This window comes from Halichondria panicea, chromosome 1, assembly GCF_963675165.1.
Source record: "Halichondria panicea chromosome 1, odHalPani1.1, whole genome shotgun sequence".
Taxonomy (NCBI): domain Eukaryota; kingdom Metazoa; phylum Porifera; class Demospongiae; order Suberitida; family Halichondriidae; genus Halichondria; species Halichondria panicea.
Window position 1 is genome coordinate 12,290,983 of NC_087377.1, and position 25,370 is coordinate 12,316,352.

The following is a 25,370-nucleotide window of genomic DNA, read 5'->3' on the forward strand; positions in this document are numbered from 1 at the left end:
CATAAACAACCAAGAAAATAAAATGGACTTTATAGCCTTAAAATTAAACAACTGTTTTTATAGCAGGAAAACTTACTTTCCTATAGAGATACATGTACATGCTATACGTACAGCACCAATGCAGTAGTTATAAATGTATCATTATATAATTACGATGACTGTACAGACTCCTAGATATGAATAATGACCTATAACTATTGTAGGGAACAATACATCAAGACAGTTAATTGGCATTGTTTAAAACATATGCATGTCATTGTGAATTATCATATGCTTGCATGAAAGCTTTGTTATGTACATGTACAGATATAGCTATTAAGTTTCTCCATTGATGCATTACGGAAACTGATTAAAAGTAGGCAATAAAAGCCAGGATCATTTAGAACAAGAGCTACAAAACAACTTCACCTGATCACATACATTAAATACAACATGCATGCAATCTAGAGGATGCCAAAATATATTTCGAGGATAAGCAGCGATAAAAAATTGATGTGTAAAAGTGATTTAAAACAGCAGTAAAATGAACGAATAACAAACTTTGATGTGTTAAGCATGTAAGCTGAAAATTAAGTGATGGTGACCAAACTACAGCACAAAATAAAAGTGAATTCATGCATGTATTGAGTTGATCTTGTGCTAAAAGAATTGTTTAATGCCATACCACAAACCTAGTGCTTAAAGGGGTGTGGAGGTGCCGGGGGTTCGATGTTAGGGGCTGGTTTAGGGGGACGGGCTGGAACCATCTCACCAGTTCTGTATTGGGAGAGGAAATAAGGATCATGTAGCTATACACAAGTACATGGCAGCGTCTTGACGTAATTATAGTGAAAATCGCATGTTGTCCTATTATTCACTGTGATTCGTACAGTGATTAATCGCGTACCAGTAATCACTGCCTTGACGACCATACTTTCGAATAACGGCCGCGGCAAATTTTTTTACTGAAACTGCTGCTAAAAATGTCCTTAAAACTGCATCACAAACGATTAACAATCAATAGTATGGCTATACTCGTGCAATAAGGGATTCATAACAAGCACTGGCAAGGTTAATATTAGTATCCTTGCATTGCTTGTTACTCATACTTACGGGGGCACTCAGTGCATTTGCATTTGATATAAAAATAAGTAATCTAGTTGCTTTATGCATGGACACACTACACCAACCTACAGACACCAACACCTCTTTGTTGGTGTCTGTAGGTTGGTGTATTAAGACTTTGGTTGTACTAAGGAACAGCCATAACAATTGTAATGGTAAGATATAATTATTATACCATACATACATAATTATGGGTGAACATTAATTTTAGTATTCAACTTACAGTTTTGGAGGGCGTGACGGAGGAAGTGTATTTAGCAGTACAGGGCTGTCATCGGTCACTGTGGGGAATTGAGAGGGGAGGGGAGAGGTTTTGTCGTACTTATGCAATGTTTTTGGTGCTGCCAAACAAGAGCTCAACTCCACAGGGAGACAACCTGTGTGTATGTGTAGAGAGTGTACGTGTCATTGGAATGATTCTCACCATTCTAGTATCGTAAATAGAAAAACTAGCTAAAGTTACAGATCTTTACATCGATCAGCTCTCTAAAATTCAGCAGAATACAACTACTTGCATGTTGTACAACTTAGATATACTGTATACAGTGGGTATAAATTTGGAAATTTGGCAAATCAAGGCGAGCTGGGTCGCCAAAATTAAAATTCGCCAATGTTTGCCTTCCTACTCAGTCCCAGTATTTCGTAAGAGATCAATGCATGCAGCATGAAATGATTGTCAAATTAAAAATTGCCAATAATAGTTCAATTGCCTTTTTCGCCAAATTTACCCGCTATACAATAATTATATTGTTCTGGAACCTCCACATATCAAAGGGCTAAAGGTGACTATAGGTGAAGTACATCGTGTTGGTGATTGTTCAACATGTGAACTATACGTACATAGTCTGCGTATATACAGTATACTATAAACTGAGACATGCAGCTACACAGTAGGTTGCAATTGGTATGTCAGCAAATGAATCACACAGTGGACACTGTCAGGTACGTAGGTGTATACTATAGTGGTTCCCTAAGTACAAGGAAGCGAGCATACATGTACAATTATGTTTTTTGAAGCCACCACTCTGATTCACTATGAATTGTGGTGGTATACCACAGGTCAGTCATAGTGAATGTATGTGGTGGCTTAGGACAACATATGCACTATCACTATACACACAACCACTCTTGGGAAAATGTATGTTTGCAACACTGGATCATCACCTTTTAAGAAAGCATCATAACAATTATTATACATGATGTTAGTGACATCATCAAATAAATTGATAGGCAAGTTAAGAATGCATCCTATTTAAGCTGTTCAACAACTATGTATAATATGTGACAATATCAACTATGAAATGTACTGCATAATTTCAACTATGTAACAATATCAATCTTATATACCGTACGGGTGGAAAATTTCGAGGGTGTAAATTTTCGTGCAATTCAATATTCTGTCTTATTTGGAAATTTTCGCGGGTAGTAAATTTCGTGGAGTTAGGGTGTGGCACTATCTCACATGCGTATACGAAGCCTTCCACGGGTTTTAATTTTCGTGTTCTGCAGCCACCCACGAAAAACGCGAAATTAAAAACACCTCGAAATTTTCTACCCGTACGGTAGTGCTTAGATAATAGTAGGGCTTAATAAAGCATTGGAGTATCAAATATTATAATTATTCAGAAAAATTAGTGTATATATGCACTGACTGACTGTACTCACTAATGTCGTAGATAGTCATGAGTTCCTTTGCCAGTTGCTCCTCCCCAATCTTACTGAGATGGTTAGTCAACTCCCTCCACGTTGGTTGTCCAGAGCAACTCCATTGGTTAATCACCTCCGTCAAGCAGCCAGCACTGTCATTGCAACATGAATCCTCAATCTATAGTTGAGAAAATGAAGTATAGTTTTATTTTGCCAGTAGTAATGTGTGACAAAACAATGGTAAAGCAGGGCATGAGAAAGTTACTGTCTACTAAAAGAACATGTAGCTCATACCATCAACAATTTCAATCTATTAAGAATGATGATGAATCTATGTTTATATCCATCTGCTCACACTTGCAATTGATATCTTTATACATGCAGCATACAATGATTGCCTCTTAATTGATGGGATTACATATACATACCTGTTCGATCAATGTCTCTGGCAGCCTCATAGTCTCAGCCAGCTCTCTCCACTTGTGTTTCATTGACCTGATCTGCACCAAGGCCTGGTCAATGTCCAGGAGTTTGTCCACATCTGCCGAGGCTGAGGCTGTATGTTTATATGGGAATAAAAACACTGTTTCTAAGTTATACGTCCACTACATCAGAATTTATGGCAGTAAACCTCCGAGGATGAGGGCGAAGCTCCGAGGCCAAGGGTGGTTTACGTTTGCCATAAATTTGAATGTAGTGGACAATAAGTGTTATATACCCACTTGAATTAAAAGTACTTGCTACCTAAGCTACCTCACCTTGGATAAAACTAGCTAACAGTACGTCTCAAAAACGATTAAAAACGAACAAAAGTTTGTGCGTATAGCTTGTAGCCAGTGCTAAGCTTCTACAGCTCAACGCAATAACTTGTTAATGTCCAAGCAGTGAGCCCCACTCTTCCTCCAGCCTTCCTGGTGTTTAGCGATCCCCACCCATCTGTCCTACCCTTGTCAACAAGTGTCTATGTAGATCTAGTATAAAATCAGTGTGCCCTCAAGGCAAGGGAGTTTATGAGGAATGTGCTCTATATATAGGGCTGGTGTTTATGGTAGTTAAACCCCAGCCAGTTGCTATGATACAAACCCCAAGTGGGGTTATAGACACTGCAACAGACATGGACTAGATAAACAATTTCTCTACAGTTTAATCACAATAATGGGAAAACTTATAAGGCTTCTGAATCAATACATTCTCTACCAGGAACACAGACTATATGCATGTAGCCTGTATACACTGCGATGAGAAGATGTTATCATTATCTTGTACAACTATCAAAACCATGCATCCACAATGAACAAAGCAATGACACAAACAGACTCACCTGTTGGGCTAGCTGGGATAGTGACTGTTTTAGCTGCTTGTTTTCTGGTGGCATCAGCATCGACAGTGGCATAAGTCACCTGATGATGGTCCACTGTGGCAGTCGTGTTGCCTTTCTTGCGGGGCTGGCAGGAGCTAAGGGCAGCATAGATTACCGGCTCCACTGTGGCCTGGAGTGGCAAGAAACAGACAAAATAAAGAATTACATTTCACTTACAGATATGGTCCCTACACAAGCAGAAGATAGTGTGCATGTCAAACATTTCGTGAAATTACCAAACACATGTAAAGTCTAGACAAATTAAATACTCTCATAGTACTATTATGACTGGCATTTTACAATAGAAAGCCTACATCAAATTTATCATCCATTTCCATACTGTCATTTGATTTAAGTCTTACACTCTCTGTGAATATAATATTATTCATGATTAATTTGTCAGACGATGAAATAATGTGTCAACTCACCTTCTCTCTTTCCTCTGAGAACCACCAACAGAACTATCACCACCAGGATGATAAGTACCATGATCACTATACTACCAACAACACCTCCAGCTACAGCAGTAACATTTCCAGTTTCTGGGTCTATAGGTCATTATAGTTAATTATGCAGCATACAAGTACGTGGACATTAAACTTACATGAGCACTTAAATAGAGCCGGGTCAGGATCCCAGAGACCAGAGTTGTTACAAGTGGCAGTTGCTACACCCACCAGTGAGAACCCAGGATCACATTGGAAGGTAATGACTGAGCCCTCGGTTAGGCTAGTGTTCTGAGAGTTGGTGTTGAGTAATGTTCCATTGAGTGGAGGGGCAGGCAGGACACACGAAACTGGGTACAAGGACAATTGAATAGAATTATGTATCTGGTAATAAAATCGAATCTACGGTACTAAGAGGGAATCGGTAGTGTACACATGTACACATGTACTCTGTCGACTCACCAATCCTAAAACTGTACTCAGCAGTCGTACTGTTCCCAGCACAGTTGGTAGCCACAACACTGACAGTGTAGTCCACATTGTATTGAGTAGTCACAGTGACAGAGGTGGATGTGAGGACAGTAGCAGAGAGCTGGGTCAAAGATGAGATGGTCACTGTGTAGGTGAGGTCATCTTTACCACCAGTCTCAGCAGGAAGGTCCCAATCAATAGTCACATTAACTTCATTGGCTGAGCTGCTTGGAGTGGAGTGTCTTATTATGGTGGAAGGTGGTCCTGGTGGTTCTATATAATTATATTAAAGTTAATATGGATGAGACTACAACTCACCAACCAATTGCACTGTTGAAGACCCTATAGTGCTTACAGGCACAAACCCCACACAGGACACAGTGATCCCATTCTCTGCTGTTCTTGACAGAGTTGATGTTAATGTAGTGTCATTGAATGCAGTTAGTTTCACAGTGTAACCTGATTGCATTAGCGATACATTGAGATCAATGGTGTTGCGAACAGTGATGGGAGCTGAGGTATCTGATGGTACCCATCTCAAGGAATCTCCAGGAGCAGTGCAGGTGAAAGTGACTGTTTCCATTGGACATGGTCTCTCCGCACTTACTGAATATTGGGCTGTGAAGGAACGTATAGTAACTATTTAAAGTGAAGACTCAAATTGGTTAAATAGTGAATTAACTTTGCTCACTGAAGATTGTGCTGTAAAGAAAACAGATTATAATATAAAATTCCACAATTTAATATATATAGCTCAAAGCAGAAATGCTAGAACTATAGCAAAGAAGTCTCCACTGCACTGCACTGATGGACGCGGCTCTATCAGTGAGGCTACCCCCAAGGGCCCACCACTATCTGAGAGACACTGTTCAGTAGCTTGTTATAGATCTACCATGTACCAGTGATAGCACTCAGAGAAGCAAAATAGAACACGACCACAATGTCAATGTTCAACTTGAGAGACATTACTGTTATACGTTAATGTTAATGTTACTGTACCCAGTCCTTTAATATGATCAATCCCAAGTAGCTGGGCGGAGCCTAGACTCTGGCATAGACTCGCAAGCCACTCCCTTTTCTCTGATTGGACGGGGGCGGGAGAAAAGGGACTGGTGACTCCTGGGCCACAGCTTCTGTCTCTACCAGAATTTGGGTAGAGATTATTCATTGATTTTTCCACGTGATCCAAAAATTGCGTGAGGTTAAGTAGAATTGCGTAGCCTGCAAAAGTGATTGCGGGCTTCTTAGCTACAGTTTGAGAATGGATGCTAGTGCTAGAAAAGAGAAGATTGATGGAGTAATAACGACATCAGGCATTCAGCTAGGATATAGTCATCTAAGACACCAGCAGAGATTAGCTGTGTTTCAGTTTTACGTGATGAGAACTGGCAGCCGAAAGTCAGTGTGTTATTGGTTGCCTAAAGCTTTTAATAACCTGTACAATACAAGACAGATAATGGCAGAGGGCAGCAGTTGAATTGAGAGTAGTCAGACTTGTACAAGCTGTCTTAAATCGCTGCCACTCCTAGATCCTCGGTTCAAAGAAGGACTGCCAAGATTTCTATGTTCATCAGCTGTTCCATGCTAATCCACAAGTTGTGGCACAACAGACACTGGTACAAGGATCTATAATATCAAAAGGCTGGCTAGATAGATCTGTGTACATACATGTACTTGTCTTTAGCTTCTGCTTGACACATCTGGATAATTTGCACGTGACATTAATATTTAATAGCATTCCTGAGTTACAGAAGCTGTAGCCCAGAGTCACCAGTCCCTTTTCCCCGCCCCCGTCCAATCAGAGAAAAGGGAGTGGCTTGCGAGTCTAGCAGTCCCCCACATCCGCAACAGCTTTTTGTAAGAGCTAGAGCCTGCCGCAAAGGAAAAGATTTGCAAACTGGCAAAGAGGATACATTAATAACAGATCGTCCATAAAGAACATGACACCAACACCAATGGTAGGTAGATCTGTAATATAATTATGACCGTTTGCTATTCTCTATCTGTGTTCAGATGATTAGGTCAGTGCTGCTTTTAGGAGTTTGTACATGTTTGATTGTGAATGTGTCCAGTCAGACGATGCTTAGGTCTTCTCTGCAATCAACCAACCAAACTTATGTTTGTCCTCATGAGATTGTTATTTATGTCTGCAGTGGAGTTGGAGATGTTATCGACCTGTATGCACCACCACATGTTCCATCGGACCTCCCTTTGTCATATGTGCGTGGATTTGACACTCCGGGGACTGAGTATGTTTTAGGTCCTATTAAAACAAATCTTACTTCAACTATTTTACCTTTGATGGAAGCAGATCTGTTTGTGCTAAACTCGTCATTGCCGGAGTTTTTTATTATTTGTAGCGTGAGTTCTGAAAATGCTGAAGCCCAGCAGCACAGACCTTCAGGTAAATTGCAGTCTATATTAAAACCAATCATAATCCACCCCTAAGACTATTGCCCTAGAGGGCTATCGGGGATATGGTTTAATGCTTAATATTGGAGGGGGTGTTAAAGTAATGTCATTTAATATTTCTTTACTATATAGGTCCTCCTTTAGATGTGACTTCTCCTGTGATTGGATCTCTTTTCAGACCAGAGGACTATAACACTGCCAGTGTGGAAGTTAACTGGGCGCACAATAATGGGAATTATGATCCTAGTTACTACACCGTCCAGTTATTTGAGAATAACACTGAAACTGAATACATCACTATTTCTGCAGAAAGCAATAGTTTAGTAGCAATATTCTCTGTATCATTTAATGCCGTGGTGGATGTCCATGCAAGGATAATAGTGACGTCCAAATGTAACGAGACAACCAAGGGAATTTTAACTCGCACCATTCGAATACCAGAGACAACTATACCAGAGACAGCTATACCAGAGACAACTATACCTATATCAGAGATAGCTGTACCAGAGACAGCTAGTAAAAGTTAGTATAATTACATACCATTTACGCGTCTATATAAGCCTGTTTATTGAGATCTGATATCTATCTATGTAATGTGACCATACCGTGGCATCAATACTTTTTTATTCGTGCAGGTAAAAAAACAGCGTACGTGTTCTGGGTAATTCTTTCAGCTGCAGCAGTTGTCCTATAGCAATAGAGTAGGACAGTTAGTGTCAAACTGCTATTAAAGGTAATTATGCTATAGCTAGTAACAGCAGTATTCGAGGTGTATAAATTATACTGTAAAGTCACGTTTTTGAGTGAATTATAATACTTTTATATCTGCCTGGTTTGTTACATGCATGAGACTTGATTTTAGTACGCAGTGCATGTTGAGTAATTAGCTATACTATATATACCGTATATATACTGGTAAATTTCGTGGGATTATACCTATAATAGCTAATTGCATGATTGTGTAAGTATCCTAGTCGGCAAAGATGCTGATGTATACTTCAGCATCTTTGCCGACTAGGCAGTTGGTAGTATGCTGCCAATGAACTATCATGTATGAACTATCAACTATATATAGGGACCTACACAAGAGCTGTATAGCTACACTCAGACACTCAGCAACAAAGGCTTAGACAAGATACATGCAGAGACTCTGCATGGAGGCCACAGGTACACCTACAGCAGGTCAGAGAAACTCAGGTGGGGACCTTCTGAGCCTGAGATCGCACAGGCACGCCTGCAGGAGGTCAGACTCACAGCAACTTGCAAGGTTAAGGATAGTGTTGGCAACGGATGACATTTACATAGATCAATTTTCTTTTTTGCGGCTTCTAACTCCTATGTTATATAATGTTACTATCTCTTGCACATTTTCTAGGCAACTGGATAAACAATTTGGTCAAGCGAATGCAGAGAATCAGATACAGCGTTTTGAAGAACACTAGCCAAGATCCAATTTTATTTGCTCAACCACACCCAATAAAATAGAGAACAGATTATCCTACATTATCCTCGAGACAAGAACCGCAAAAGTAGTCATTAGATTCGAGGTAAGGTCGTTTTTAGGCCGTGGCTATTTCCTGAGCTGCAGCCACCTCGCTATTCTGGCCAAGCTGCATGGTCCCAAGGGTGACCGGATTAACGAGAGTCTACTGTACTTCTCTTAGCCCAAGGAGCTAATCCAAACTATATCTTTCCAGAATCACCTACTAGGTATAGCACACTTCACAAAGCATGCTGCAATAACAACTCACAATTAATAAAGGAACTACTAAAGCATGATGCATGTACTGAACATGCACAATCAACCTAAAGACGATCAATGGCTATACTCCCTTGCACATAGCGTGCGTGTTTGGACACATACAATGCATAAAGCTTCTTCTTGAAAGTTGTATAGATACAACTTTCAATACAGGTAATTTTGTATGAAAAGACCATTATCCTGCATGCATGCTTGGAAAATGCGTTGACCATGCAATGACCTAACTCCATTGACTCATGCACTCACTGTGTTTCTGATCCAATATATATACTTGGCTAATTGCTGTTGAAATTAATGCCATGCATGTCTGTGGTAAAATTAATGCTACATGCATGTATATTGCATATTTTATATCATTTGCATTGTATAAATTATCCACTTATTTCACTGCCAGAAGTGAAAAATAACGAAGATAAAACACCCTAGATCTGGTGAAAGAAAAAGCAAAAGGCGAACTAAATGGAAAATTCAACAAATCCAAAAGTATACATGGAATGCTTTCTTGCTATATAACAGCCCACCTATATATAGCAATACCTTTATGACAAGTAAGCTCGTCTATGCATAGTCGGGCGCCGCCGCCCTCTACCGTTGCCCGGAAGGAGGTCGGGAATCAAGCCTATCCACAGTTTTGTTCTGTTGTTGGAAATCCAACAATTCCACCAGCTCCAATCAGATTGCAGTATCTCAAGGGGATTGATCACACCCACTCAACTGTACCACGTGTGAATTTTGCACACGTTGGATTGACTGAGAGGCGAGGCCAACACCCACTTTAATAAATGATATTCATCGTTAGCACCCCCATAGAATGAATGATATTCATGATACTATTGCGTAACAGGCCAGAACAAAACTGTGGATAGGCTTGATTCCCGACCTCCTTCAAGGAGGGCGGCGGCGTTCGACTAGTCTATGCATGTATATACTCATGCAGTCTGCTGCGTACATGAATGGACATGTAGCCTTATGCCTTTATTATATTAGCCTTATATTATTATGGTGAGCCTTTTGTTTCAAAATGGCGATACAAAATACCATGTGTTTGTGTCCCAAACTGGAAGGATAAATCGACTCGATGTGTTTTATCAACTCCACTTTATCTGGTAGGGATCGACTCGATGTGTTTTATCAACTCGATTTTATCGACTTCATCTGGTAGGTATCGACTCAATGTGTTTCATCAACTCGATTTAGCGACTGCTTCTGGTAAGGATCGACTCAATTCCAGGTCACTGGAGGAAAAGGCGAGTTTCGAGGGCGGCCTGATATGGCTGTATATACTCTAGCGTGCAACAAAGGCGCTAGGCTCAGACAAGACACTGAGACTCTTGAGGCCACAGGCACGCCTACAGCAGCTCAGAGTAGTTCAGATGGGGACCTTCTGAGCCTGAGATCACACAGCAGCTACTTGCTATGTTTCATGAACTCAAGAGTCAAGTAGACAAGCATTTAGTGATTTAATTTACTGTGATCCAGCACAAGTAAGCTGCTGTGACCTTCTGCAGGCGTGCCTGGAAGGTCAGCTATTCTGACCTGCTGTAGGCCTGCCTGTGGCCTCAAGTACGGTGGCCCTGAGTGCTACTCCAGTTGGTAGTTGGCAGTTGGTAGTTGGCAGTTGGCAGTTGGCAGTTGGTAGTTGGGAGTTGGGAGTTGGTAGTTTGTACGGTGGCCCTGAGGTACACACCTACTCCATTTCAGTGGCGTAGGAAGCACGGGTGCTGGAGCACCCCCTTATCTCAAGCTACCTTACCTACTTGCTCCATGAAGTTCAGAACAGCTAGCTAGAAGTCCAGCTAGTAGCTAGCTATTAGTTACTAAGCTAGCTATACTATACTATTACGTACACAGTACAAAGGTCAGCTAGATGAACCACATCGTAGATATCTCTAGCACATTGCGAACAGCTACTAAAGAGGGTAGCTAGAGGTAGCTAGACTATAGATCAAGTGTAATTGGATCCTAAAATAGACATGCTGTAGTTAGAACGTTCGTTTTCTTCACTGCGAAGATTGAAACGTTCCTCTGAAGTACAATGACACATGCAATGCAATCTTTTTTTATTGTATATTCATACCCACTTAACAGATTCTATAGATTTAAAGTATATCAGAAAAATGTTGATACTGATAATTTTGTACCAAATTTGCTCAGAATTAATCTCCGGGAATGTAGAGTGCCAAAATTTTCCTGGGGCAAGCCCCAGATTTGTAAAGCACCCCCTTACAAAAACATCTTCCTACTCCTCTGCATTTTTCATTTGCGGTTCATTTCGCAGTTCAACTACGCTTCTGCAGTTCACTTTGCAGTTCACTTTGCAGTTCACTTTTCAGTTCACTTTTCAGTTCACTTTGCAGTTCACTTTTGCAGTTCTCTTCTGCAGTTCACTTTTGCAGTTCTCTTCTGCAGTTCACTTTTGCAGTTCAGTTCACTTTTGCAGTTCTCTTCTGCAGTTTACTTTAATTGCAGTTCTCTTCTGCAGTTCACTTTTGCAGTTCTCTTCTGCAGTTCAACTATGCTTCTGCAATTCACTTTTGCAGTTCGCTTTTGCAGTTGACTTTTGCAGTTGCTCAATCACAATAATCACGTGACATCACATGACTTGTGCTTTCAAATTCATTGCAGCATTAAAGACAAAATAAATGAAGAAGTACATGTGTATACTGTATATAGTACAATGTAAAAAACAACAATAATAATTAGTTTGTTGCAACTTAATTCTTTAATAAGAAACAAGCAAGAGAATATTATGCTGGCTAGCTATAGCTGTGTGTCTAATATCTCTGCAGTCTGTGTTTGAACGATTAGTTTGTAGGGTCTCCACGAGTAAAAGTATTTTATCAACAGATCTGGGGTATTTAATATCTGCATACATCCTACCCTATAGGCTATACCGTTGAGTTGTTGTGTAGATTAATGTGCCATGATAAACGTTAAACACAGACAGACACAGCAGAGACATAGCTAGCTATAGCTAGCTATTAGTGCTACATAATAACATTCTCTTACTTGTCTTGTTTCTTATTAAAGCACATGTGATTGAGCAGAAGCCAGACAACTGCAAAAGCAGAGCGAACTGAAAAGTGAACTGCAAAGTGAACTGAAAAGTGAACTGCAAAGTGAACTGAAAAGTGAACTGCAAAGTGAACTGCAAAGTGAACTGCAGAAGCGTACTTGAACTGCGAAATGAACCGCAAATGAAAAATGGAGTAGGTGTGTACCTCAGGGCCACCGTAAGTTTGTGACCTTTAAACTTTGCAGTTAGCAAATGTTGTATATAGATCTTTGCACCGCCTCTAATCTTTTAACCATAACTTTAAATAGCCTCAATAGAATCTAAAAGTGCCATGCAAAACCTGTTTCTATAATTCCCCCCTCCCTGCTGGGATCTGGGAATATAGGTACATGAGGATTAGACTTGAAATGATCTCCCTACCTAGATGTGTACATATAAGATTAATTGTGTACATATAAGATTAATATTACCGTCTTAGACTTAGGCCAGCTAGATATCGGTGCCAGTATCATAATTTAAAAGCAGGCTAATTATTGTTGCAAAGTTTAAACGTTACGAACTGCCAACTCCCAACTCCCAACTGCCAACTACCAACTGCCAACTACCAACTGCCAACTCCCAACTACCAACTCCCAACTACCAACTGCCAACTACCAACTCCCAACTGCAAACTACCAACTGCCAACTGCCAACTACGTGTTTGAACTATCAAGTATATAGCAACTGCGAACTACCAACTACGCATTTGAACTATCAAGTAGCAACTGTGAACTACCAACTACGCATTTGAACTATCAAGTATATGAACTACCAACTAGAGTAGCGCTCAGGGCCACCGTACACTCAAGAGTCTCGGTGCCTTGTCTGAGCCTAGCGCCTTTGTTGCAAGAGTACAACCATAGATAGCCTCGATATCAAGCCGCCCTCGAAACTCGCCTTTTCCCCCAGCGGCCTGAAATCGAGTCGATCCTCTCACCAGAAGAAATCGAGTTGATGAAACACATCGAGTCGATCCTTAACAGATGAAATCGAGTTGATATAACACATCGAGTCGATCCCTACCAGATAAAGTCGATAAAATCGAGTTGATAAAACAAATCGAGTTGATTTTCGGGACACCAACACATGGTATTTTGTATCGCCATTTTGAAACAAAAGGCTCACCATAATTATTATATAGGCTACATGTCATGAGTTCATGCATGTGTATATATTATACAGTTTGCTGCAAGCTATATGCTCAAAATTAACAGTGTTTTTATTGTGTATACCAGTATAACTATAGTTGCAGGTTCTGACGTGGTTTCCCATCGCATTGATATTGACAAGCACCTGCATGCGTTCACTTTTGGAGGTCTTATCTGATGTGTTTTGTAAATGGTTTGAATTTGGAGTTGAAATTCAAATTGAAGGCTCTGAGCTAGAGGTATATATAAAGATAATTATCAATGTATAATAATGTCAGCGATTCAGTATGGAAAATCAAGCAGTCCAACAATGTTTCACAGCTATGCTGGTGCATTTTTTCACTCATGATACAACTTCTACTTGGTCAAGCATCATTAGGGTAGTGCAGTCACGTACTGTTAACTGTCCACATTTAGTGAAGCAACTTATCAATTTGGCCGAAAAATGTGCTAAATATTATCTTCGTTCCGTTAATTACCGTTGCTGATCATAGCTATATAGCTTCAGAATTATGCCAGTATACTAGCTTTCTATTACATGTGGCATTGCCAATTAGTAATTGCATGCATGACACTGTAAGTTGTAAGTGCATGGTCCTATATATATATATATATAGCCTCGTATAGGCCAAGGAAGGAGGAACAGGCAGCACACATGCACCATGCACAGGCAACACAAGCACAATTAATGTATGCATGGTCTATATGAGCTCGATGGCGAGTATATAGTGTCGCGAGGGCTTGCATAAATACAATAATAGGCTAAGCGTATATACTGGATGTTTTCGTACACTCCAAGATTTCGACCAAAGATCAGCATCTGAGGGGCTGTTTTCTTTCCCGAGGTGCCTCCAGAGTTTGGCAATCAGCTGCATAAATTATATAGAGTATAGATTCTATATAATTATATATAATTTTTTATACTTACAACTTCCTTGTTCCCATGCAAGAAAGGGAAACTGAAAGGAATTATAAGTTGTCCAAAATGGCAGAAACATGTATGAACAAGATGCTCGGAAATCTCCTTCCTTTATATACTGCTGAGCAATGTGAGGCACGTTATAGTTTTTTCACAGAAACCATATTTGGAATTTACTTTCTCCACGGAGAAACGTGCAAAATTGATATACTTTTGTATGAGAAAAATCCCTAAAGGAAACATACTTGCAGTTGCAGATATAAGAGCATTCATTCGTCTTCCCTTCAGAAACACTCTTTTGTCGCTTTTTGGATTTTTCAAATGTGCTGATGTGCTCTATCTTCACGCTTCTTCCTTCTGATTTTGCCTCCTCTTCTATTTCACAGAGTTTTTACGATACGATATGGCCCTTCAATATTATGTGTATTTATAGCTAAAACTTATACTTTATGCATGCATGTTGGCTTACAGTTCCTTCCAGTGGTGACAACAGGATAGGTAGCATTTGACTACTTGAGCGGCAACACTTCTGTAGTCATCAGCACTTGGATTTTTTTTATGCATTTACATTACGCTGGCAATCCTGGCCTGAACTACCAAATCCATACATACACTTCAGGTGCAAACCTGCTTCAATATCAGAGCGATAATGGGTGGGGAACGGGAACGAATCGGGTCAATCAATATCATCATTCCCAATATTATCACCCCTTTGTAAGGGGTTGCTGGGTCTATTGTGCCATGGCGGAAGCATCCTGTAGAAAGCAATGGGAGTATAGGTAAATGTGCAAGCATGCATGCATGCAAGGTAACTTATTATCTTTAAACATAATTATAATAACCATGTAAGAGAAACAGTGTCTCACTTTACTAGGTGTAAGTTACTTTAAATTTATATTCATTCTACAGATAGCATTCCCTATAACCATCCTCTAAGTGTATACAGAGGTTTTCAGGTAGGTTGAGCTCGAGAGAACGCTTCAGAGTGTAAATTTACTCATGCATATTAAGTTATAAAATATTACTGCTGTATTGTAACGTTCAACAGTAATTTATGAGTATATATATAACTTGACACTCTAGCTGAAGCATTCCCTCAACCTACCTGAAAATCTCGATATGAGGTGCAAGTGCATGCATGGGAGCACACTTTTGTGTTTGTAACCTGATTGATTGTTGTCAGGGATTTACTGTACAAAAAATTGGCATAATGTTAGAGCACTATTTATTATATAGACATTGTTAGACTAGTATATAACACTTCCATGGGTGCATGACTGAAGTAAGTATGTGCGTATCAAGAGAGTAACCTATTCATTAGGAGACATTGTTACGAAACGACCGTTTGTATAAACATTATACTTAATTCGCTTGAATGAAGATCAAAGATCTTTGGGTTCTTTTGTGATCGAAATACTTATGGGTAAAAAGATTATGAGCTTGTAAGCTGCATATGCTACATGATCTGAGGCTAAAGAATGCACGTCGGCAATGAATTTCCTGGTGACGAGGCAATTCATTGCCTACAACCAAAATTAGTGTAGGCAATAAATTGCCTGGAAGTTTGAAAATTCCTGGTGCATGTTATTGTATGGTGGCCTTAAAGTGCAGATACTGGCACTGCTATATATGAGTTTCCCGTGATTATGCCTGCATGCATACAATAAGTATTCAGCATGATATCATGTGTGTATATATTAGCAATAAGTTTAGTAGCTTTATATTTATGTTATATATAGCTTTGACACGTACATGTTGAGGCATCAGCACCCGCAGGCAGTGCTTTCATTACAAACGTTCTCAGCAATTAATATTTAATCTTTTATTCCTTCACAATCACTTCAACTGATGTATATTTCCATGAGCTGAAGTCCAATATTAGCGTGTATGCTGGGATTATAGAAGCACATTCGTAGCTCAATGTCATCAGTAGTTGGAGTTGATAGAGTTTTTGTAAACCACGGAGGATTGTTGTTATTGTAACATGTGCTTGTTGAGGCTAGATTTACCATCCCACAACGCATTATCGGGATGCAAACGAAACGGGTTTACATTATAGTTATTAGATGTGGCCACACTATCTATCACAAAAGTAGTTATTTCCGACAAATGGAGGAGAACCAAAAGTGTTCCCCTCATCACAAGGACAGCGCACGTGAGCGTCAGTATCACCACTGGTTCCATTAAAATAACCACTAGCAAATGTCCAGATATGTGTGCGTGGAGATTGTCCATGCGTGACACTGAGTCCATCGACATATGCAACATCGATAGTATTCCTACCTGCTATTAACTACTACCAAGGGCGTATACAGAGAAGAGGGCATGCAACTCACTATGTATCCTACGTACTCATCCGACTTCGTATCAGAGACCGGATATGCTAAAAATAGAATCCAGTATACGGACGTGAACAAGTGGGCGGTGTTGTTTACGGAGTTATAATTATGGGCGTGTACATCAGAGCTGCCTAGCTAGCTAGCTAACAGTGCAGTATTATTTTAGAGAAGTGTCATGACCAGTCCTAGTCCAGCCAGGTCCAAGACAACCCCTTCGAGCATGAAGTTGAGTGCTGGGCGCATTGTTAAGAAGTACCAGAGACTCAGGAAGACAGATTATTGTACCTAGGTTTCATCTTCTTGGAGTTGCAACTGTTGGATGGTTTGCCTTTGCCTTTGACACTGCTAGTACAAGCCATACTGCTGCTGAGAACTAGTTTTACTATGCTGCAATCGAGCTAGCTAGCTGGCACAGATATAAAAAATACTTTGATTTACCTTGTGCGGTCAAAGGTTACGCGTGGGCGTTTTTGTGGGCAGTTCTAAAAATAGCTCAATACGAAGTCGGATGATTCTGAGAATGGGGCGAGTTGCATGCCCTCTTCTCTGTATACGCCCTTGCTACTACTCTGATGAAAAGGCTGAAATGGCATTCCAAGTAAGCAAAACTAGGCATAACTCGAGAACGAAGCATTATTTGCAAATCAGAGTGACCAATCCCAAATCCAAGAAAACATGACTAAAAGCCTATAGAAACTCTTACTTGCACTTTATTGATCCTTGAGCAGCTGTAGCAGTCTACACACACACACACACACACACACACACACACACACACACACACACACACACACACACACACACACACACACACACACACACACACACACACACACACACACACACACACACACACACACACACACACACACACACACACACACACACACACACACACACACACACACACACACACACACACACACACACACACACACACACACACACACACACACACACACACACACACACACACACACACACACACACACACACACACACACACACACACACACACACACACACACACACACACACACACACCACCGAGGCATAATAATTTTTACAGTAACAGTATATTCAAGACAATTCACTCACCCAGGTTAGGCTCAGACAGGGTCATATCTCCTCCATGTAGTTAGTACAGTACAACAGTAGGACCCGGTTGGAGTGAGCTAGGGGTTGGTCACTCTGTAGTTTAGTCTGATGATCTGAGAACCATTCCTGTTAATGTAGAACTGGTGTCCTGGTTCACCACCATTGTTCAGTATCACACACCCACCATGCAGGATATGTCCACTGTCCTAATAGTCCATTACCATTGTTGTCAGCACCATTTCTACAGAAGGTAGTGAGGTCAGTGCGACAGGTGAGAGAAGGGAGACCACCAATGATTATGTAACTCTCTCCAGTGTCAGTGATGAAGATCTAAGTCTAGGACCATATCCCATGCAGATCAGGTAGACTGTTCAGTGATTTATAGCTTCTACCACAGGATTACCTTGCTGTCCCAAACAGGTGGACACAACACACAGTAGCAACACCTTGAGTATTCTCCATTGCATGCTGCAGCCTTTATATCTGTTTGGAAGTTTTTCCATTAATGATCCTTACCCACCCAGAGCCAGTCTAGCCTCGAATCCAGGCCGATTAAAATACCTTTTCTCAGAGGGGGGAGGGGGAAGACCTCCCTTGATTTTCCCCCGAGCTATTAAGTCTGGCCCCCAGACCAGCCCAGAGCACGCAGCAAAATCTTGGTCCACACCACTCCTCTGAGTCCTCAGAGACACCATCACTGTCCCTCACCCGTTGTCCTACAGGTGGTATCTCCATGCACGGCAGCTCAGGCTCCGCTGGATTGGTTTAATAGGTCGGAATTGTCCTCTTGTGATTTGTCTCATTCATGCGCATCTTCATAATCATGGCATTCTTACACAAACAATAGCAATAGAAGTATATAGTGGTACACAGCAGATCTTTGAACCTGCAAAAATTAATGCTGAAAAAATAAAACTCGTGAATATTTATTTGTGAGGGACCACAATACGCTTAAATATAATGCTCACTGAAGCATGTAACAATGCATGGAGAATTCAAATTTTAGCCCAGTGACAGGAGAAGTCCCGGTGTCATAAAATTTTAGGCCCCCCCCCCCGGGCCTAGAATGTTAACAGTTTAGGCCCCCAGGGGGTCCAATCTGTTAAAATTCTAGGCCCCCAACTGTGAGATTAGGCCCCCCTCTTCTGCTATCCTTTTCTGCACGATAGAACGAAGTCAAAGAGATATAATAATATGGTAAGGTTAGCTCTATTAGTTGACAAAGCATCAGAGAGACTGCATGCATGCAAAGACTCTGTATCAAAGTAGCAAAAATGTTTGCATTATTATTCTATCATGGAATTCAAAGTGAAGGAAGATTTACCTTTCAAGTTACTCTAGCCTCGAGTTACTCATGCTTATACCTATAAGAGTTAAATGCTTTGATGCAGCTCTGCAATGTTGGATCTGCCTGTAAGACAATCGATGTTGTGCATAGCTATCGCCATATTTGCAACTTCGTGCTTACTTTCTCAGCCAAATTTTAGGACAAAACATGGCGGCGTTATCCCCAAGCGGCTGGCCGCCAAAGGAGGCAAAATTTTGTGAATTCACAATAAAGTATAAAGCACACAATTTTCAGTGCAAAGACAACAATTCATATCTTCCTCCATGTTCCTCCATAGAAGATGTAAATTGTTGTGGGGATGCTCCAATAGCATCACTGGCTCAGCTCTCAAGTAATGTGGAATTATAGATAGAAGTCAAGAGAGAAACTGTTGTATCTATGGTGGAATCACAAGCAGTTTCCTTTCGGGACAAGGGTAATCTTGGACAGTCCTGACCAATTTGGGACAGTTGGCACCTATACGTGCTTTGTGCTGCATGAGGCCTGATTCATAGAATGACATGGTGCAGTGTGATGGCTGTGGGGGACCATAGCCTCGATCCCAGGCCGAGTTTTCGCTTTTATAACGGTTAGGCGAACAACTGGGCCTGGTACTAGTTGTCTGCGCATGTGTCAATCGTTCGTCAGATTCTGACGAATGGATATTCTCGTTCACTTTTGTGACATTTATATTCGTGTACTATCGTGTACTAGAAGTCAGTTCCCGTTTTATCAGTATTGGAATCGATTGGAATGGCTCTTAGCTGAAGCTTCTCTCTTCTCTGAAGCTTATTCTGAAGACTGAACAACAAGGGAAGAGGTATAAAGCTTTGTCAAGCTTGTTAAGGTCAGATATTTTTGTGTGGGCCCTATGGCCGGCTATGCTATCAAGTCTTGTTCATGTTTGGCAAGAATGTAGGTAGACTATAGTTTCATCATTAATATGGTGGATCAAGTGAAGAGTGTGAGCTAGAGAACTTGGTGCTGCCATCATCAGCTCGTCGACAATGACACTATAACCGAGAAATTTAATATGTATAGATCTACACGTATTTAAAATGTCTACTTCTCTGTACAGGAGCAATGGCTAATATCCAGCTATCCCAACAGTGCTCCTCTTGGCTATACTAACGGACGAGACTGGACAGTTTGAGGTAAGGGTTTAACCGTCTTTGGTTTCTTTTAATATTGTCCTATACTCACAGACACAGGACTGGAGTATGACCTGCTCATTCGAGCATTGCTGGGTAGCTCAGAGACATCAAGAGAATCTACGTTTTCTCAAGCAATGAGTTACGAGTTGGGGCCTAGAATCAGAGAAGTCCAGCAGCCTGCTAAATCTTTTTGAAACGTAATTTGAAGGCATTCAATCATCCTGAAGTTGCCCTGGGTCACTGTAATTGTGCTGCAGCACAACTGGCAACTCCCCAGGCCTTTGTGAAGCAGCTCCCTATGTGCATCTTTTGTGTACTCACTCTGTGCATTTTCTGTGTACAAATTTCTATTATTGATTTATTAAATATTTTTGCCGACCACAAATATACAATGAAAATTTGACGCATGCGCAGACAACTAGTACCAGGCCCAGTTGTTCGCCTAACCGTTATAAAAGCGAAAACTCGGCCTGGGATCGAGGCTATGGGGGACCAGTGGTATACTACTGTACATGCATGAAATGATGAAATGTGTGTTGTGAGGAGAGCTGCATTCAGTAACTGGCATTGCATAGACTGTGAATACCATCGAAGACTGTATTGGTGTATTTTGAGAATGCACTGTCACATAATGTTACCGCTGTTGCGCTGTTAATGGGGGACCTAAACTTTTAAGAGGGGGCCTAAAATGTTAAAATTCTAGGCCCGGGGGGGCCTAAAATTTTATGGCACCGGCTTAGAGGCAGGCGGGAGCACGACTGCATGGACATTGCTGCTAACGGTGTTTGTGGTACATTTTTAAATCAGAAGCTGGTGCAGTGATCACAATGTTGTACAGCTGGGAGTGTGAGGAAGAAGTCAGACTGCTCATTTCCTTGACGGCCAGTAGAGCTCATTTCTGAACTGCTGACTAGACACAATAATAATAGCGCCGACTCAGCACATTTATAGCTTCTCTGTGTCGGCGCGGCAGTAGCCTCGAATCCAGGCTGATTAAAATACCGTATATCTTCTAATTTATCGGAATTTCTAATTACCCCGACACTCTTTTGGGCAATTTTCGTTGTTCTAATAACGGACACTCCAGTACTTTAATATTACATTTGTTCTAAATATCCGGACAATACCTTGAAAAGTTGAGTTACCATTCATAGACGGCAAGTAAGACTTGGAGTGCTGCAGTTAGATAGCTTTGAGTTTATTCGATTTAAAGCGACACTTTTAAATAATTACAAAGCCAGAGGTCGTTTCTTTTGGAGGTTGAAAAATTATGTTGAAGTCCTGGTGTCGCATATTTAGAGGGTCACATCTAATTGGAGGTTATTCTACTGTCCTCGATTATAGGCCGCTTAAATTACATTGTTTCTTGCGGCCTGGAATCGAGGCTGTGGTTTGACCTCTATTTAGGACCCGACATAAAAAATAATTGTGAACGCTGCAGTCGCTATTTTTAGAGGTCAGAATATTGGGAAAGATCGAGGGTGTCGCATATTTGGAGGGTCACTTTAAATCGAATAAGTGCGGTACCTAGTTTTAGATAGTTAGTGCAACTATTCAGTGTACCTTGTTCTATTAAAGCTCGCATGCAGCTGCTTGCTCGTTCTAATTATTCCGGACACTTGCATGCTCTATAAAAAATCTGTTCCAATTATACCTGGACAATTTCCAAAATAATTATTTTTTGCTGTCCGATAAATTAGAAGATATACGGTACTGTATTTTAATCGGCCTGGTCTCGAGGCTAGCGTGGCAGCTACACCGACCTTGAGCTAACTCCGACGGTGATGGAATTTCTTGTCCAAAGATGTCTCCTGCTTTGTCTCTACACAACATCAGCTCTAGGTGTTGCAAGTAAGTTCATGTGGTTGTGTATGAGGCTATAGAGCTGAGGCCTAGACTCTCAGTTATGTATAGGTTTAGGCTCAGCATGCAGTCAGCACTAATCAACCACAAAATATATTTAAGAAATATGATTCTTATACCAATCATTCTTGTGTGGATATAAGCTGGCAATCTAACAGTAAACTATTTTGTTTTCAAGGTATCTATTTAATTTTCAGTCTCAGTCTATTGATTTCTACTAAGTTCAGAATCTACTGAGTAATGTATGCATGTGCTATAGATCTATGCAGATATGGTGTGTTTAGCTATTAAACTAATTGAACAAAGAGGGCAAGCTTTTTATCACACATGCTGTTATCGTCTATTTTTGCAGCCATTCAGTTGACATCCAGCACTGGTGATGGTGCGGCATGTCCAAATGACCCTGTTGTATTCACCTGCTCTGTGAGTGGAACTGTTTTACGATGGATAGCTGATCCTCCACCTGGCTATGTCATATCTGGGCAGGTGACACAACTTTTATTTTCTACTATTACTGTTAATCTCCTGCCTGCTGGAGTTGAAGGATTCATGTTTCAAGCTGCTGTAACGAATACAAGTAATGGTACTCTTACCTCCACTCTCACCACCATCACTGAGGTGTCCTTGCTGAATGGTAGTGTTGTCACCTGTTCCAGCGGTGGAACAATGGAGTCACGATCAATTACAGTGGCCAGTCAGTGAGCCAAAACAAAACACTGCATGTATATTATTGCATCTCAAACAGACTCTCCATCGTCTCCATCAACTCCAATATTGGCTTCACAACATAATGTAGTCAGTTCCACTATTATCACTCTGGACTGGGAATCTCCCTCTTCTACTGGTGGTGTGTCACTCAGCTATGTCCTCATAATCTCCCCAACACCTCTCTCCGGGTCAACAGTCACTGTGGAGACCACCTCAGCACAGATCATTACTTCTTACAATATTCTCTACACTGTGGCCATCAGAGCTGTAAACTGTGCTGGATTTAGTAGTGATATTATGATGACGATGATTCCTTCTATTGGTAATTAGTTGCTATACACTAGCTAACCTTGTGTTATTTATTTTCTGCATGCTGCAGTTACCTGCCCCTCTAACCCAACACCTGCAAACAGAGTGACCATCAATGGTGCTCCACCACTGCCTGCACTAGTAGGATCAACACTAAGCTTCACTTGCAATGGACAGATGGTACTAGCAACCTGTGAGAGTGATGGACGATGGTCACCTGACTCCACCACATATAACTGTCCCTCAGGTTAGATAGATCACTTTCATGACTGTTACTATTTGCCCCCTTCCTTAGAGGTCACCTGTGGGCCTCCTGTCACACCTTCCAGAGGCAGTGTGGACGTTCAGGGCCAGACATCACCCTTTTTGATGGACTCAGTGATAAACTTTCGTTGTGACAAGGGACTTTTCCCAGCTGGTGATATGTCCAGTACATGTGACAGTGTAGGAGGAGTGGGAATTTGGAGACCAGACACTAATATAATTTGCAGAGACATACCTGGTGAGCATGCCGTTAACTATATAGTGTGCATCATAACTATAATTATGTTGCATTCACCACAGTCAACTGCTCTCTACCCAAGGAACCATCCAAGGGTATTATTATAGTGGACTATGAGCTGTTGAATGAGACAGTGTTCGCGGGAACAATGCTGACTTACCAGTGTGACAATGGACTCTCACTGGCTGGACCCAACACCATCACTTGCACTAATGCTGGAGTCTGGAGCACTGAGCCTGAGGCAATCATGTGTGTGTCACCAACTGAAGGTGAAGGCCATCATGTGTGTACTTGAATGTGAGTTATGGTTCGTAATCTCATAATACCTCGATTTTACAGGTCCTACTGCCACCTCCCTATCCATTGGTGCAGTTGCTGCTATCAGCGTAATTATTACTTTCTTTGTGGCTGCCATTCTTGGATTCCTCACTGGACTCATAGTGATGCACCTTTGCTCTCGTAAGAAGGCGGTGTACTCTCTAGCAGCTAAAGGACAAGCTAACGTAGGACCCACAGCACAGCCAGCTGGTCCTGTTTATGAGGAGGTGTCACCTAAAGAGGAGATGGAACTGAACACTAACCAGGCGTATGGACCAGTAGGTCTGTGAACCGTGCATTTTGTTTTCCACCCAACGTACATTGTCGTTCAGAATACATGTATAATTATAGCTAGCTTTAAGGTATAGTTGAGTTACGTGTTATGCATCTGTTCATTATAAAACCATCACATGTTTTGTATCAGTATTATCAATAAAATAAGCAACAATTAAGAGAAGTCAAACTTGCCCTAAAGGAAATGAATCACAGCACATACATAAATATTGGTACTGAAACAGCATAATAATTATTATCATGAAGTTAGGATAATAAGTGACTGTATGTAGATCTATGTACAGTGAAACCTCCACCGGCACACAATAGTATTTGTTTTTGGGACTCGAGATCCGGAAATTCCGGCTACGTGATTTTATTACGCATGCATGTGCACAATCAGCGCTATAAATATTATGTTAAATGAAAGTAAAATTTTGGATCTGAGTAAGCCATGCAGTGTATAATTATATATTCCTCAGAGGGCTCTGCTGCTGTGTATCCCACACCATATCATGTTTTTAACCATCACCAACATACCTCCTGTCACGATTCCAGGATCCATGCTCACCTTCATTCACTTGCCATGGAGACAGAAATGAAGAACCTCGGCAGTTACTGTAGCAGGTGGTCCCTTAACACTGGGACTTTTGATTCACTGCTTACATGATCATCTATTCAGCTCTAGGTGGCAGGGATGCTGCCTTTGGACGTACAGTATAGCTATATAGTTGGCTGTTGGAGGTGTTGTTGGCGGTCTGTGTGTGCATGGTGGTACTGATTGTTGTAGAGCTCATAGTTTCACCAAGAAAAGAGTTTATGTTTCACGATACCTTTCATTTGTCATTATGACAAGTGAGACAATGATCTGTCGAAAGTGATTGAGATTGTGTCTAATGACTATCTTGTCCTATAGAGGCCACAATGATGATCGAGTTGCAGTCGAATCAAGTTTATGAGAATCAAATATCGGGTAGAGAGTAGCTATAAAGCATTAGCTAGCTACTTGATTGCACTGAACTGTTTGTTTGCATTCATCTCTATAGTCAACAGTTTGCTTTCAAAAGAATGTATCCTTTTTATGGTTACAGCAGCTGGCTAAACCAACACCAACAGGTTACTTTTCTTCTCAGCCTATAAAGTAAGCAATTTAGC

General features: G+C 41.0%; 3 protein-coding genes and 2 long non-coding RNA genes across 5 annotated transcripts; 3 read left to right on the plus strand and 2 right to left on the minus strand.

Moving 5' to 3' along the window:
• Positions 1–489: 489 nt before the first annotated feature.
• On the minus strand, positions 490–6,010 carry LOC135348323 (uncharacterized). The gene is made up of 11 exons (XM_064546509.1): positions 5,928–6,010; positions 5,347–5,646; positions 5,020–5,301; positions 4,716–4,907; positions 4,540–4,659; positions 4,426–4,478; positions 4,073–4,241; positions 3,180–3,307; positions 2,770–2,929; positions 1,328–1,481; positions 490–756 (listed from the first exon to the last, which is right to left on the minus strand). The coding sequence occupies exons 1-11, from the start codon at positions 5,992–5,994 to the stop codon at positions 672–674; spliced, it is 1,710 nt and encodes a 569-aa protein (XP_064402579.1). The 5' UTR covers positions 5,995–6,010; the 3' UTR covers positions 490–671.
• Positions 6,011–6,861: 851 nt separating this feature from the next.
• On the plus strand, positions 6,862–8,272 carry LOC135349393 (uncharacterized). The gene is made up of 4 exons (XM_064547924.1): positions 6,862–6,986; positions 7,042–7,432; positions 7,573–7,962; positions 8,076–8,272. The coding sequence occupies exons 1-4, from the start codon at positions 6,969–6,971 to the stop codon at positions 8,132–8,134; spliced, it is 858 nt and encodes a 285-aa protein (XP_064403994.1). The 5' UTR covers positions 6,862–6,968; the 3' UTR covers positions 8,135–8,272.
• A 5,861-nt stretch (positions 8,273–14,133) lies between these two features.
• On the minus strand, positions 14,134–15,210 carry LOC135350973 (uncharacterized). Its single transcript, XR_010399348.1, has 3 exons — positions 14,794–15,210; positions 14,334–14,699; positions 14,134–14,274 (listed from the first exon to the last, which is right to left on the minus strand). It is a non-coding gene; the product is annotated as an uncharacterized LOC135350973 (long non-coding RNA).
• A 4,435-nt stretch (positions 15,211–19,645) lies between these two features.
• LOC135350442 (uncharacterized) lies at positions 19,646–20,627 on the plus strand. Its single transcript, XR_010399151.1, has 2 exons — positions 19,646–20,242; positions 20,294–20,627. It is a non-coding gene; the product is annotated as an uncharacterized LOC135350442 (long non-coding RNA).
• Positions 20,628–21,976: 1,349 nt separating this feature from the next.
• LOC135348479 (CUB and sushi domain-containing protein 3-like) lies at positions 21,977–24,352 on the plus strand. Its single transcript, XM_064546704.1, has 7 exons — positions 21,977–22,093; positions 22,458–22,799; positions 22,851–23,135; positions 23,193–23,369; positions 23,418–23,624; positions 23,687–23,893; positions 23,964–24,352. The coding sequence occupies exons 1-7, from the start codon at positions 22,027–22,029 to the stop codon at positions 24,230–24,232; spliced, it is 1,554 nt and encodes a 517-aa protein (XP_064402774.1). The 5' UTR covers positions 21,977–22,026; the 3' UTR covers positions 24,233–24,352.
• The last annotated feature ends 1,018 nt before the right edge of the window (positions 24,353–25,370 follow it).